Below are 15,410 nucleotides of genomic sequence, written 5' to 3'. Positions count from 1 at the left end.
TTCTAGGGAATTATGCTCTTTCTCTCCTCTCTCTCTCTCCACTCATAATGAGACTCTTGTCTAATAAATGCTTGTCTCCTCCCTTTTTTCACAAAAATTTAATGGAATTTTGTTCTACTAACAAGGGAGGAGACAAGTGAGGGGACAAGCATTAATTAGACAAGAGTGTCATATGGGTGGAGAGAGAGGGAAGAGAGAGCACCATTCCCTAGAAAATTGCATGGGAGACTTCCAAGGTAATGTTGATGTCACGTCCCTTTTTTCACAAAAATCCATTAAAATCCAATGGATTTTTGTTTTTTACTAAAGTGGGTATTTTATCCGTTGGGGGGGGGGGGGGGTGGGGTGGATATCATTTCCCTAAATCCTATTGATAAAATCTAAGGTCTAGTTGGCTTACAATTTTATTGAAAACAAAGAGGGGGGGGGGGGGGGGTGGTGGATATCATTTCCCTAAATCCTATTGATAAAATCTAAGGTCTAGTTGGCTTACAATTTTATTGAAAACAAAGAGAATTTTCAATTTTGAAAACTAATGTTATCCACGGTGTAAAAAATAATTCATGGAAAGAAAATCCAAGGAAAGATTCATGTGTAGTACAGTGTAGAATGTAGATAGAGCTTCTCGATGATATAAAATGAACCCTTAATATCTCCAAGTTTATTCTCAAAAAGGTAAACTACTAGTCGTTTCATTGCTAATAAAACCCCAAATAAAGGAAGATAGTTTCTTCTCTATCTTCGCGTGCATCGCGTATGCCAACTACTTGCCTACTAAACTACTAAAGAACAACCCTATCAAATATTTTAGTGCCTTCCATGGAGCAAGATACATGATGCTTCCCTAAATAATTTTCCTACCTAAGAATAGAGAGTCTTACAATATAAAGCTGGTGGTTGTTTCTCTTAATCCCTACCTTATCTACCAAAATATATAAATTAAAATCTAGACCAGTATCAACCTCCCAAGAAGAACACTCCCCTACTCAAGAGTCATAGTTAGCTACACCCATTGCCTGCATTCAAACACACCACCTCTTCATAATACAACACATACAATCCCCATTCTAATTATCAGATTCTTAGGATTCTTAGTCTATCAAGCGAGTGATCGGAATCAGGACCGGAGCGTTAAAGAGGAAATGGGTGCCGGCCCATCGCCTTTAACTCCCATTCTGATTATTGGGTTCTTGGGATTGGTAATCTACGGTCCAATCCTACTAAACAGTGCTTCAATCTTCTCAGACGTGCAAGAAACTTCGGTTTCGTTTGTGTTCATCATTCCTCTCTTATGTTTACTGGGAATATATTATGTTAGTGAAACAATTATCGCTCCCCTCGCATTACTATTGGTAGTTTACTTCCTTAAAAGAATGTTCATCGGTCCCCTCATATTAATTCTTATAATTCATGTGGTTACGATGTTCTTCCCCTCGACGGAAACACCATCTGTGGGAGAACAACGACCAAGTCGGTCGAGTAATGAAGGGGACGGATATGGATGGGGTTCTGTGTGGCTTCTATTGCTCTTCCTCGCACTTTATGGAATGTTCTGAACTCGATCGAAATGTTGTAAGTGTATATTAGTGAGCTTATTATGTGAAAACGCAATGCAGGTTGATGAGGTGATGAGAAACTTAAAGAATGCAGTTTAACTTCTACAGTGGTTTAAGTTTGTATCTATTTGCTTTGGAGAAATCTATTGGAGGGCTGGTATTGCCTAAACCTTTAAAATTAGGTTACTTCCACCCATGTCAGTTTGTCCTCTATTTAAAAGTATATATCAAGTTGAAATAAATTAACGTGGCAAAAGTGCCCAAATTAATTGGGTAAGGTTTTATATTTCGGCTTTGGCTATAATTTCGGGATTCATCGAAGCCGAAATTCTAGCCGAAATCCCAAAATTTCGGTTGAAATTCTGTAGAAATAATCGAAACTACGGATTTTTCTCCCGAAATTTAGCCGAGATTATTGAAATTTCAGTAATTTCGGCTGAAATTCCGTAAAGGAATAAAATAATAAGAAATTTAAACCGAAATTTCTGAAATTTTGGGAATTTCGGTTTCGGAACGTTTCGGTTTCGGTTTTAATTTCGGATTTCGGTTGAAATTTAAAACCTTGTTTATGGGTGACAATACTAGTCCCCACTAATCATATTTTGTTACTTGGGATGCTCTCTCCTCTTATGTAAATTAGGGCCTTGATCGCATAACTCAATTCTAAGATGATCTTGGAAACTAGGAGGGCAACTTGGGTTGATTTATGGGAATTCAGCGTTGGGTGATTACAATTCATTTTTTTAAGCAAATGCTTAACCTGACCCGACCCGAGTTGCACTCCTATTGGTGACAGGGTTCCACGCAAAAGCAAAAAAACCCACCTCGGAAAAGTGAACGGTTGTAGAAAGGCACATAAGGACTTGGGCACCCTCTCCTTAACAGATAGCTACCTAGCCCTCTCTTTTCTCTCAGCCAATACCCGACAATTCTCACATTGAAAACTGTAGGGAATCAAACCAGGTAGAACTCACCCCTAAAAGCTAGCTGTTAGAGGGAGGGTGCCCATTCCCTTATAACCCATCAACATCCATTTCAAATTCCGATCTGGGACTATTGCTTTTGCGTGGAACCCCATCAATCTCCCCCTCCACGCGGAAGCAACGTGGACCATCTCGCCCCTCCACGCGGCGGCAACGTGGGAACCACGAGATCTTCTCCGGGGGAATTCCACTGTCCTCGGAGGCACATCGAGGTTACCAAGATCTTCCTGGGAGTTACCACGCCCCAGCTATGATACTATTTGTAGGGAATCAAACAGGGTAGAACTCACCCCTAAAAGCTAGCTGTTAGAGAGAGGGTGCCCATTCCCTTATATCCCATCCACATCCATTTCACCTGTCCGATGTGGGAGTATTGCTTTTGCGTGGAACCCCATAAAAAACAAAACAACTCAGAACAATTGTTATTTTTCGCTGCTTCGTATGTTTATCCTTGGAAGTGAACAAATTCTAGTTTTTCTTTGCTTCTTATGTTTAATCCTGGAAGTTTCTGAGGCAGATTAAATGGAATGAAGCATTGTAGTGCGACCAATACACGAGGCGTAGCTCTACGAGCCCTCACCTTATGTAGATATAAAAGGAGGCTCATTATAGAAAAAGAAGTACATAGGGTCTTGTTTGATTGCAAGAAAAATATATCTAATGAAAATTTTTCTTTCCACCATTTAGAGGGAAGTGACATGATAATTGTCAATTTAGAGGGATATCACCACAAATTGGAGGTCCCTCTAAATAAAAATTAAATAGGTTTAATTCAAGTTCTCATTTTTTTCCGGAGTAAAAATTGTAAGAAATTTTAGACATCATTTTACTCTCTAATTTTTCAAAAAAATTCTTGCCCTGAATGTGGCACTTCGAAGTTCGAACCATGGTTTAAAATTTCAGTTTCGGTAACCGTTTCGGACCCCACCGAACCCTTTTTTTTTTTAATAAATAATGGCATTTAATCAAAATTTCAGATCAAAATTTGGTAAATGGCGAAAAATGAAATTTCGGGAAATTTCGGTTTCGGTTCGGATTTCGGTCGAAATTTAAAACCATGGTTCGAACCGAGCATTTTTCCTTTCTCTGCTAGCGTAGGCTTTGCCGCCACGTGATTCACATTCGATAAAAAAAATATTTCAAATGGCTTTGATATTATTGGTTTTGATATTATTGAAATAAATGATATGCCAAAAAAAAACCGAAAAATGAGGTTTTCCCTAATCAAAAGGAATACCTGTATGCTATTTTACATTTATAATCAACACTGGAAACTCTATGATAGACAATTAAAAAACCAAACAAAGGGAATTAAATATCTTCAACAGCCTATATACATTTATATATATTTGCATCAAAGTCAACAATTTATAGACCAAACTCCACTATGTATTCATATTAAAAATATTTATCCCCTTTTTCTTATTAATAATGATCAATAATACCAGAAAATTCAGTGGTAACCAAGCGGTGCAGGAGCTGCTCTAAGCTCATGTCCTTGATAATGGATATCCTGCAATTCAACAAATAATCAAATAAAGAAAAAGATAAAATGAACACGATAAAATTTAAGGGGTAAAGATTAAAAGTAAGATTTTTTGAGTAAAATTTTACTAAAATTATTTTGGGGTAATTCTTTGTGCATTGCATAAAATTGGACGTAAATTTTTTATGTTGTTTCAACCCATGAATGTAAAACTTTCTCAATCATCTAATTTATACTAAATATATGATATAAGTGTATGTGGAATTTCACACAAGTATTTTGGTCATTTTTTATGATATAAGTGTGTGTGGAATTTGCGGACCATCGCAGAAGGCATTTCTCGGCTGGGCCATTTACATGTGAGAGCAGCCACAGAGGCTCACTTTTCAGCAGATTCTGTCATGTTCATTAAATTCATCTAAGGTGGCTGCTCTCACATCCAGCAGACCCACTGCGAAATACCTTTTTTGCGATGGTCCCTAGCAAATCCCGGAGTATTTTTTTTCCATTAGTGGGGTACTTTAGGGACCTTCATCTGTATAAGTCCAACTTCTAAAATGAGTTTTAGCCCATTTTACCTATAACATAACCTAACTTTTAGGAGCAAAGAAAAATGAAATCAAATGGAAAATCTTCTCAATAAAAAAAATAACATTGACAAAAAGATTAGCTATTCTAAAAACTTACAGATGCGAAGTGATTAACATCACGGTGATGCGCCTCGTCTGCCCTAACAACGGTAACGACATCGCGAAGAGTCGACTTTGACGGTAAACGCCAGTAATCAATGGCGATAGCCGGCGCCGGAACGTTCTCGATGTTACCTGTTGAAGTATAAATGATTAAATAACTCCTCTAAAAGTTTACACTATGGTCTATTAGGGACGACTCTTGAAGTATAAAAGATAAAATAACAGAGACTATAACAAATTAAGCTTTTGGAGTAATTGGTTATTTTTACATTACCTTTGTCCAATTCCTTGAGGAATTCTGTGTAAGAGTGAATGGCTTCCTCTTCCAAGTAGCCGACGATGCGGTGGGCCAGCTTTGGGGAGGCGAGATAAGCAAGGAAATAAGCGTTGAAGAAGACACCTTGTACGGTTACGACGAGTGCCCGCTCGTACCACTTGGGCTTGGCTACTTCCATGAAGGTCATTAGATGCATTCGTTCGTTCTCAGCTTCTTCGATGAGTGCCTTTATCCATCCCCCACTGTGTTCAAATCGCCTCAATGATTTGAGATGTAAGAGCAGTCCCCCAACCATGCCGGGCACTGCCGCGACTGTCTCTAGCATCATTGCCCGGCACCCATATCTTCTCTGTTACGGTAAAAAAAATGAAATTATGTTAACTCTGTTTTTTTGGGGGGGAGGGGATTTGTAAAATTGGTGGGGGCTGCTTTTTAATGATACACACCTTTTAAGTAAGGTCTTAAATTTCAGTTTCGGTAGAAAACTTGTAAAATCACGTAAACGTATAGAAACATATGCAAATGAGGAAATTTTTTTGGGTTTTGCTAACGAGTGCCCTTAGGGAAATTGTAACTTGTAACTTGTTAAGGTGCTTTGGAAAAGAAAATTCACAATCAATTTTCACGTTGTTTGAGACTTCTACAAATGTTTTTTGGTTTTTCTATCAAAACATGTGTAAATTTTCTTTTCCAAAGCACCTTAACAAGTGCCCTTAGGACACTCGTTAGCAAAACCCAATTTTTTCATCTTTTAACAAAACATATACAAATGATGAAATTTTAAGATGAAACTTTGGAAAATGCTAGAATAAGCACAAATACATATACTCACACAAGCAATAAAACTATCACATTGAACACCTAATGACATGTCTTGTTGCCCAAGTCATGAATAGTTAAGTCAATAAAAAAAGTACAATATAATGAAGTATAAGAAAGTACAATGACGAATCACCCCTGTAAGGACCCAGCTCTATGCCAATACAACATAAAGTTACGAGGTATTATTGGTCCCATGCTGATATGACATCTCATGCATAAGATACATTTACTTTGTCCCATGCTGATATGACATCTCATGCATAAGATACATTTACTTTGTACGTGTGACATAGTATCTTTTCATTTCTCTCTGTCATTCCAACCATTTCGATTGAATTTCGGAAATTTCGATCGAATTTGGGGAATTTCAGTCAAAATTTCTGGAAAATAATAATGATATAAAAGGAAATATACACATGATTTCATCTCATTCTGGGGAAATTTAAAACCATGCTTTTAAGAATCTAGTAAAGAAAAAGGTACCTGGAAGAAAACGTCAGTGGGTAATCTGAGGGCTTTTACTGTCCAAAACGCAAATTTATCGAGGTAAGTGGTGGGAACGTGATGCTTCTTTAGATCTATGGACAGATCAGGTGTATATGCCTCCCATGGCTGTAAACACAAAATATTATTATATTAAATTAAATTAAATTAATTAAAAACACAAATAATGAGAATTTTTTTAATGTAAAATAAGGAGCTGCTATTGCCACGCCACATTTTTTGTAGTCCAATGGAGAAGATTTTAAATAACAGACATAAACATTGATATTTGCACCCTTGCACCCATAGGACCCTTTTTGGGTAGGCCCCAGGATCTCCTTTAGGATTGAATCCATAACTATCAATCTTGCGTCCCACATCTAAGATTTGTGAGAATCAGAACCATTGATCTAGTGAGCCACTGATCCGATTACATGGTTTATTCACTTACCGAGAGGACATCACATGCGTAGCTTTCTCTGGCCCACCGACATGTTGTCCAAGGGTCCCAATTTGCAGATGACATAACATGAAAATCACACCTTTCGAACATTTCTAACCATCCGATCATAGAATTTGAAACCTCCATCTAGTATCGTCCAATGAGTGAGATTTCCTGTTCATGTCATCAATCTCGATGGGCCCTACCAAGGTTCCTGCTCACCCTAATGCCATGTGATGTGAGTCAGGACTCGGGATTGGACTACGCTTCTTGTAGTACGTTTACGCTACTGAGAGCGGGTGGCAATATCAAAACAAAAGGATGCAAAAATCAATACGAGAAAGAAGGGCAAAAAAAAAAACGAACACAATTCAAGTTGCTAGGGGAGCGAATTAACCTACAGGGGGGTGGGAATTTATCATCACCCTAAAAAGAAAGAGAAGAAAACATACCCTGAAAGACTTCCACTTCCAATCCGTACCGTCTTCCTTGGCCACCTTCCCAGGAGCAACGCCCCAATAGCTGACGACCGCCTTCTCTTCACATCCCTCCGTACGACCACCGGCTGAACCGGTCACACTCCCCTTCTCCTCCTCCTCAGCCGCGGCAGACATGGTGCTCCAATTCCGTACACACGACAGCGGGAACCGAACCCACGCCGTACCGACACTTTCCGGTACCCCAGGCCCGCTGACGTGGACGAAACCGGTACTTCCGGTCAGGATCCGGTTCCCCGGTTGGGTGGCGAACGTACGGGCCATCGACGTGGAGAAGAGACGAGGGCCCATCTGCCTCAGAGCCGAGCCCACTAACTTGGAATTCATTTATCAACGCAAAATAGAGAGAGAGATGAAGAAGATACAAGCAGAGAGGTTTTTGAAGAAAACTTTTGTGATGTTTTGTGGTTAGGTTGAAGTAGGGTTTATATAGGGTTTTAAGATGAATGTGGGTTTAGCGTTCCTATGGCGGTGGTGTTGAATACATAAAAGTCACGTGGTGCAAGAATTTTCTGGACGTTTTTTATGGATTCAATCAGAGCCGTTTGTGGCAAAGAAAGCGTTTTGTCCGATGATATCAACTGTCCGATTAAATTCGTTGGGCCTGACGAAGTTTCTCACGCGCGTCTCGTATAAGAGCTTCTCACAGTATAATTCAGTTTCTACTTTTTTCGTAATTTTGCCCAAAGGTTTCTAGATCCTGTTGTACACCGACCTATTCTTCTTTTCTTGGGGAGCAAGTTTGGCCGTTGAATGCCAGCTGTTTAAATGCTTTAATTTAATGGGGCTCAGATTAAAGAGAGCCATGTTTGGCCAAAGCGTTTTTCATATTGACTAATAAACCCCTTAATTTTTCCAAGTGACTAATATAATAACCCTCTTGTAGATCTCATCCCGGATTTAGACCTGGCAAGCGGGTGGGCCGAGCCGGGTTTCACCCAACCCTACGGGTCCGGATGGTACAGACCGGTCACAAATGACCGGGAATCTAACAGTTCAATATTTTGTGAACCCGGAGCCCCTTACACTAAAATACGATGATCCAAACCGTCCATGTGATGGGCAACGGAAATAAGTTGTTCCCAAAAACTCATTTCCATAGGATGATCCTACCCCTCTGATCTATGGAGAAATTGCATATTGTTATTTATGAATACCTCTATAGATCGGAGGGCTATGATCATCCTTGGAAATGATTTTTGTGGCACAGCCTATTTACGTTGTGTTCCATCACATGGACGATTTAGATAATCCTATGATGTGGTCCGTACCATACTTCATGACTATAAGGGTTTACAGCATATAAAATCTCGATCATTTGGGTTCTTACAGGCACCCGCAGGATTACCCAACCTGCCCAGTTTTGATGGGACCCATACGGGCCGGGTCAAATTTCAACGGGTCACTAAATTAGTAACCTAAATTACGGGACCTGCACTTTTTCCGAGGTCTATCCCGGAATGTCACAATAAAATCTTAAAGAAGGGAGACGACTAATATTAGCCGGCTTCTCTATATGACTTGTATTAGCAGCCTTGTCTATATTTTAAAATCCTGTGAGGTGTCGTTGATAAATTCGTAGGAATTGTCAGTTACTTGTAACAGACAATGAGGATGCTTCGGTTTGAGGGCCCTTAAAAAGCCCATACCCACAGGCCTTTTTTGTCACAAAAAATGGTCGCACTTAGTTGATACGATGAATGGCGTAAATGTCACTATAGACTATAGAGGCACAGGTGCGCTTTTCAGCGGACTCTCACGTTCATGCGTGTTCCATTAGAAAGTCTAGAATGTAGACGGCTGCAAATATTAAAACAAGGGAGTGTGAATATAAAGATTCATGTATTTATCATTTCCCTTAATTTTAGGACATTGATATCTGTCCTTCTGTTAATGAGACGAAATCACCTTCTTTACGTTATTTTACCTGCTATTAAAGAGCTCTTTCGGACATGTAAAACAAGGTGATTTCGTCCCATTATAAAAACATGGTGATCAGTCGGCTACAGATATTGGCACGACAATGGTTTGATAATTGCACTAACTCATCTTGACTTTTATTCTTTAACAGATATCAAATGTTATTACACTCCCAAAAAGCTACCATAAGCCAATTAAAAAGGAAAAAGACAAGTTGAGTTTGTGCATTTATTAAAACATGGCAGTGTAATATCATCAATAGCCTTAATTTATCAACTATAATAGGGAAATGATAAATGCGGCTGGGTGTCCCAAGTACTGAAAAGGGGCGCATTTATCATTTCCACTATAAGTAAAGAGCAAAAGTATTAAGGGATTTGCTAGCGTCCATCGCGGAAGGCATTTCACGGGTGGTCTGTTGCATGTGAGAGCAGCCATGTCAGATGAGTAAATGAATGAAGACAAAATCTGCTAAAAAGTGAGCCTGTGTGGCTGCTCTAACCTGCAACAGACCATCCGCAAAACGCCTTCCGTGATGGACGCTAGCAAATCCCAAGTATTAAACAACTAACAAAAAGAGTGGAAACTACTTTTTCGTGCTTGTGTTTTGTTGCACAAAAGCCTGGATAGCTTAGGGGTTTTGCTTCATATCTGTGTGCCATGTCAGCAAAACCCCTGTTTGGTTGCCAATATAGCATTGACATCCCGAGAGACTGCTAGGGATGTCTCATGGATAATCATTGCATGTCTGTTAATTTTTCGTCCTTGCCCCCTCCCTTTGAAGTCCATACCAAAATCCACGAAAAAGGTAGATTTTTTCTTGGATTTCTTGGCAATCATAATTTTCCTCTCTTTCTATCTCTTTCCTCTCTATATATGGTAATGACACCTTATACAACTTTGGCAACCAAATACTACTTACTACTATGCTGCGAGGTAAGTTTAAGGTAAATCCTAGGGGTGCAAGTTTGGCCCTGTCAGCCCTGAGCCCGAACAGGGTTAGGGTTGGATTTTCCAACCCTGAGGGCGGGTCAGTGTTCATTTTTTTAGACCCTGACTCAGGTCGGGTTGGGTTCTGGGTTAATGCCTCGGGTAACCTGACCCGGCCCGACCCTAAGTTTTCTATTATAGAATTGAACCATCTGTGCATGTTTCGTTTGCTAATGTTTTCTATTATCTTGGATTGATGTTTCTTTAGATTATTATTATTAATTGTCTCTGTTGCCCGTCATATTGTTGAATTCATATTGTCTTATTTTGTTCCATTTCTCTGTTTATTTATCATTTTGTTCTATATGATAAGTGGTTGCTTTATTTTTGGCACTCTAAACAGGTATTTGCACTAGGGTCAATGAGGGCCGGCCCTGCCCAATCAGGGCCCATCAGGGCGGGCCAGGGCCAACACTGAGCCTTGTAGGGCGGGCAATGGGTTGAGGTTTTTCGGCCCTAACTCAGGGTCAGGGCGGGTCAGGGCCGAGATAATGGGATCCAGGGTTGGGCTAGGGTTTTGAAAAACCCGACCCAACCCGCCCATGTTGCAGCCCTAGTAAATCCAATGTTTGTCTCCTCCCTGTTGACTACTTGCAGCACTAATCTTCAAGGTAAATTCTTGCATAAATCAACGTAAATCACCATAGTTACTCAGCCTATAGAATTACCTTTTACAGAGAATATGAAATCTTTACTCCCCTTTTCAGCATTTCTAAACCCTTTTGTTTGTCCTTCTTGAAAATCGTTTTATTTTCATAAAAGTTCATAACAAAAAAAAAATGGAATTACAACCATTTTCAGGAAAAGACAAAGAACCAAGTGAGGAAATATCCATACACTTGCAACTCACGAGATATAAACTATATATGCCAAGATAATTAATCTCTGGGCATTTGAGTCCTTGCAGTTGCAGGTTAGGCCCTGTTCATTCTATGGCAACCGATTGTGAGTGCCAAACCGATTATTGAACTCAATATTATGTTTGAATTTGAGTCCAATAATCAGTTTAGCTCTCACTATCGGTTGCCATAATCTAATACGAACAGTAAGCTTTGTTAGAATATGTGAGATCTCATGGATCACCATGGTGCAAGATTAGGGAAGTGGATTCAATGGGGTAACCTAGCTAGATTAGGTAGCAAGCTTAAATTAGCAATTAGGCTAATCTTAGGAGGTAGAATTTCTAGAATTATCTCTTGCCTTGGTTATGTTTATCTTGTATGTGCTCTATATAAGCACACCTTGAGATCCAATGTAATTCATTCAAGAATAATAGAAATTCTTTCAAATTTTACGAGCTTTTTAAGCACCGTTTGTTTTAGATTATGACAACAGATTGTGAGCCTCAAACCGATTATTGGACTCAAAATTACGTCTAGGCGCTGTTCATTTTAAAACGAACCAGGCCTTAATTTCGACTCCAATAACTGGCTTGGTGCTCACCATTGGTTGTCACAATCTAAAACGAGTTTAAGATTATGCCAGCCTACTGTGAGCCCAAAAACAATTATTGGGCTCAAATCAAACATAATTTTGAATCTAATAATTGTTCTTTGGCTCATAATCGGTTGGCATAATCAATCGGATTGGGGGGGTGGAAATCGGTTGTCATAATCTCAAACGAACAGGGCTTTACTCTAGTAATGAAAAGTAGACATATTATAATGGAATTTTGAGCTTGGAGACGCAATCTATTATGGAAGAGACGTGAGGGAAAGGGGATCCAAATTTCAGTGCATGGTAGTGGCCGTTGAGGGGATTTTGAAGTCTTTATGGAAGGAAATTATGACCCGCAATGCTTAATTTGATTGACTATTTCAAATTGCTTCCCCTCTGCTCGCCACTAATTACATACTGCAAAATTCAGCCTCTAATTTTTTATGTGAACGACTGAGATCAGAAAACAAAAATATCAGTGGCTGAAAAAAGTACCTCTGTTTATAATACGAATTTATTTTTATATATATTTTGATGGGACCCCTACCGAATTTTTAATATATTATAATATGAATTTATTTTAATATATTGATCTTGAATTGACTATGAAATGATCCAAGTGGTCTTGGTTCGAAGCTGAATGGAGAATATGACCACAAAATCTGACCTAGCTTCTTTTAGAAAAGCCCCCTTATTGACCCAGGGTCCAGGTTGAACCGATCAAGGTGAGTCCCGATCACAATGGGTTGGGGCTGTGGTCATTCACAACTCACCAAATCAAACGACTGGTCATTTACATGTGTCGCAAGTGTGCCAAGGGGGGGTAGAATGAGAGTGTGAGGACTTTGATTATTTGCATCTCCACCATTTAATCATTCGTCATCCCAACCAGTTATCCTCTAATAATTTCTCAATAATTAATGCCCGAATTGGGTGGCTCAAGTGAGGAATGCTAAACTCAGGGGCGCCTTGCATAAATGAGATGAAAGGGCGCCCCCCATTAGCTGAAAGCCAGCAAAGTGCATGTAATAGCTTTAACTTTTACATTTTTCGGTGCTGTTATAGATGCACTTTGGTGACTTTCAACCAATGGGAGCACCCTTTCATCTCATTTATGCAAGGGTGCCCTTGAGTTTAGCATTCCTTGAAAAATATATGCTTTGTTTATAAGTGTTCTGGGAATTATTATTTCTAGCCCATAAGAGGAAAACAAGAAGCATCCATTCTAAGAGCAATGAAAAGAAAATCAAGCAGTAACAGCAGTTGCTTCTTCCATTAGCTGTTTTACTTTGGTGATGTAATCTTTCATTGCTTCCTCCTTGGATTTACCTGTTTTTTCAAAGGGGTGGTTTTAACATGCAATCAATTAATCGAGATTGACAGAAGAAAACAACACTCAAAATAGTTTAATTCAGAGGCATTTTCGCACCTTCAACAGCCTTCCATGCATCCCACTTGTATCTGTCCTTAGGATTGAGCATCCCAGGCCGGCCTGCAGGGGGGGAGAGAGAGAGAGAGTCAAGCAACTGAAGATATTAAATAACTAATTGCAGAGTAGATGAAATCAGTAAATTTAACTTGAGTTTCAAAACCATTCAAAAATGGGAAAAAAAAGGAACTTGAGTTTCAAATGAGTTCTGTAGAGTAAAAAACTCCATGCATCCTCAAGAAGTAACTGAAAAATCCCATGTTCCCATGTATGATCTAAACCCGACTTATTGTACAGGTATTGCAATTTAACCTGCGTTTCAATCAGCTTAACAAGGAGAGTTAGATGATCTTTTACTATTTAAGAAACAAGTAGCTCTCGAATCATTGCACAACATCTGGGTTTTGAGGAGACAGTGAAAAAGCAAGAGCAGGCAAGATCACCGTCTCACCTTGGTGAAGAACCTTGAATCCACACAAGGGAAAGATAAAATGAACTAAAAGAATCGATCTTATTCAATGAGAAGCTAACCCCGTACATTAAACGTCCAATATTTATAGAGATTTCATTCACTGAATATTTTTTTTTTTTTTTTTAAATGGCACATTCAATGAATTCTTAACCAGCTCAAACTACTTGACGTCTAACTGTTTCAAAAAAAAACCTAGACTATAGTACGTATGACTAAGACTCCCAACTTAACAAGAATTACGACTTCATGTAACTAGAACTCATCATACATCATGAGGTGGATCCACAACTCCGCTACGCTAAATTAGAGAAGTGGAGTGTAAATGATGGACAAACAAACCAGTGTTTTGTCAGTGGGGGTGAAGATCAGAATTCTAATCAATGCGAAGACTAGGTATTACGCAGTTTGTTTGCACTTTGTCTAGGCAAATATCCAAATGGCAATTGAAACATTTTTTAACAGAATAAATATGACAAACAAACATATCAACAAGTAGCTGGAGAAATCAATTTTTTATTATGAAATGAAATACATACTGGTGTTCACTGGTCCAACAGTTGCTTGCTTGTAAAGTCCATAGATAATGAGTTTGTTTTCATTAGTTGTACTTTCGGGTAGACTCTTAGCTTTTCCAGCATACTCCTCAAACTCTTCCTGCAAAAGAACCCAAGTTAGTCCGTGTAAAGCATCGAATTTTTAGTTGACTCTGTAAACATGAAGCAAAACATTGCCACGTGAAAATGAATGAACATCAAGAGAAAAAAAACTGTTTACCACAAGAATTTACTTGCATGTGGAAATGTTGCTGCCAACATTTTGGTTGTCCACCAAGAACACTCAAGGGCTGTCCATGCATACATGAATCAGTTCACAAATTGGTTACAACTAATTTAGAACCCGGTCCTATAAAGAATAACATCAACTCATCCCAATCAATATGTGACCCAATAACTAAGCACTAACATACGGATCCAATTGACTGGGTAGATTTTTCCTATGTTGTGCATAGTAAAATTTCAAGTCATATTACATTATGCTGGAATATGCACAATATTTAACTTACTTCTCTTAATCTCACTTGTAATTACTAGAGATGCAACAATACTGCTAATTAACTCTCATGAATCGGCATAAATGAACAAAAATGTGAAGGGTATTTTCATATATTGGGGCCCTCCATTCAGATCTTAGGAAGCTCCATCGGATCGTGGCTATGTCTGGGTCGATCCAAAATGATTTCTGACCTTACAGTATGAATCCAATGGACACAGTTCGGATCCAGCTGTTAAGCCTAAATCATGTCCATTAAGATTCGGACCCCTTTGATTAAAAGGACCGTCTTGCTCCATTGACACCCCTACATATATGTGGAAGTGTTGTTGATGGTTCTTGTAAATTCCATCAGAGAGAACTCTAAGCAAAGATTTCTCACTTTGTTGGGTAGGGTATAATGCCATAAATGCCAAGCATGCAAAATTTTCCAAATAACAGATCAAGCGAAGAACGGAAATTATTAAAAATACCTTCAGTTCCATTTCTCTGCTTTCCGTCGACTGCAAATATAAGTTTTGTTTTCTGCACGCGTATATAAATACATGCCTCCACTCTCTCTCTCTCTCTCTCTCTCTCTCTCTCTCTCTCTCTCTCATGTCTGTTGATGATACCAAAGATAGGTTTTGGAATCGATATTCCGTTTATTTGTTATGACGCCCAACAAATATTGTTATCCTTGTGACTTATTCAGTAGGCTACTGATATTGGCACTACCATCTTTTAATTATAGCAGTGTCAATATCACTAGCCTATCTATTATCCTTTTTTTTAGGTCCTATTCTCGGTTTCCCTAGCATTACTCTTTTTTATAACTAGTAAGAGATGCACGTGCAACTAAAGATGAATACCCTAAATTGCATCTTGTTTGAAT

At 38.9% G+C, this 15,410-nt stretch overlaps 2 protein-coding genes across 2 annotated transcripts; both read right to left on the bottom strand.

Annotated features, from left to right (window-relative positions):
* Positions 1-3,753: 3,753 nt before the first annotated feature.
* On the bottom strand, positions 3,754-7,657 carry LOC143877016 (ubiquinol oxidase 2, mitochondrial-like). Its single transcript, XM_077378717.1, has 5 exons — positions 7,194-7,657; positions 6,300-6,428; positions 4,992-5,343; positions 4,713-4,849; positions 3,754-4,052 (listed from the first exon to the last, which is right to left on the bottom strand). The coding sequence occupies exons 1-5, from the start codon at positions 7,563-7,565 to the stop codon at positions 3,993-3,995; spliced, it is 1,050 nt and encodes a 349-aa protein (XP_077234832.1). The 5' UTR covers positions 7,566-7,657; the 3' UTR covers positions 3,754-3,992.
* Positions 7,658-12,756: 5,099 nt separating this feature from the next.
* LOC143877018 (acyl-CoA-binding protein-like) lies at positions 12,757-15,172 on the bottom strand. Its single transcript, XM_077378718.1, has 5 exons — positions 15,010-15,172; positions 14,274-14,330; positions 14,023-14,140; positions 13,015-13,077; positions 12,757-12,914 (listed from the first exon to the last, which is right to left on the bottom strand). Exons 1-5 carry the CDS (start codon positions 15,133-15,135, stop codon positions 12,832-12,834), a joined length of 447 nt encoding a protein of 148 aa, XP_077234833.1. The 5' UTR covers positions 15,136-15,172; the 3' UTR covers positions 12,757-12,831.
* Between the last annotated feature and the right edge of the window lie 238 nt (positions 15,173-15,410).

This window comes from Tasmannia lanceolata, unplaced genomic scaffold (assembly GCF_043159265.1).
Source record: "Tasmannia lanceolata isolate RefF3 unplaced genomic scaffold, GAP_Taslan_0.1 ptg000005l, whole genome shotgun sequence".
NCBI lineage: Eukaryota > Viridiplantae > Streptophyta > Magnoliopsida > Canellales > Winteraceae > Tasmannia > Tasmannia lanceolata.
The sequence above is the reverse complement of the archived record's forward strand: the minus strand, read 5'-3'. Positions and strand labels throughout refer to the sequence as shown.

Excerpts from the sequence above, each read along its gene's own strand:
- LOC143877016 (XM_077378717.1), bottom strand. The coding sequence starts at position 7,565 with ATGAATTCCAAGTTAGTGGGCTCGGCTCTGAGGCAGATGGGCCCTCGT. Across the intron at positions 5,344-6,299 it reads CCACTGACGTTTTCTTCCAG|AGAAGATATGGGTGCCGGGC; the intron begins GTACCTTTTTCT and ends TTACCGTAACAG. Across the intron at positions 4,053-4,712 it reads ATGTTAATCACTTCGCATCT|GATATCCATTATCAAGGACA; the intron begins GTAAGTTTTTAG and ends GTTGAATTGCAG.
- LOC143877018 (XM_077378718.1), bottom strand. The coding sequence starts at position 15,135 with ATGAGAGAGAGAGAGAGAGAGAGAGAGAGAGAGAGAGAGAGAGAGTGG. Across the intron at positions 14,331-15,009 it reads GCAGAGAAATGGAACTGAAG|CCCTTGAGTGTTCTTGGTGG; the intron begins GTATTTTTAATA and ends ATGCATGGACAG. Across the intron at positions 12,915-13,014 it reads TGCATGGAAGGCTGTTGAAG|GTAAATCCAAGGAGGAAGCA; the intron begins GTGCGAAAATGC and ends TTGAAAAAACAG.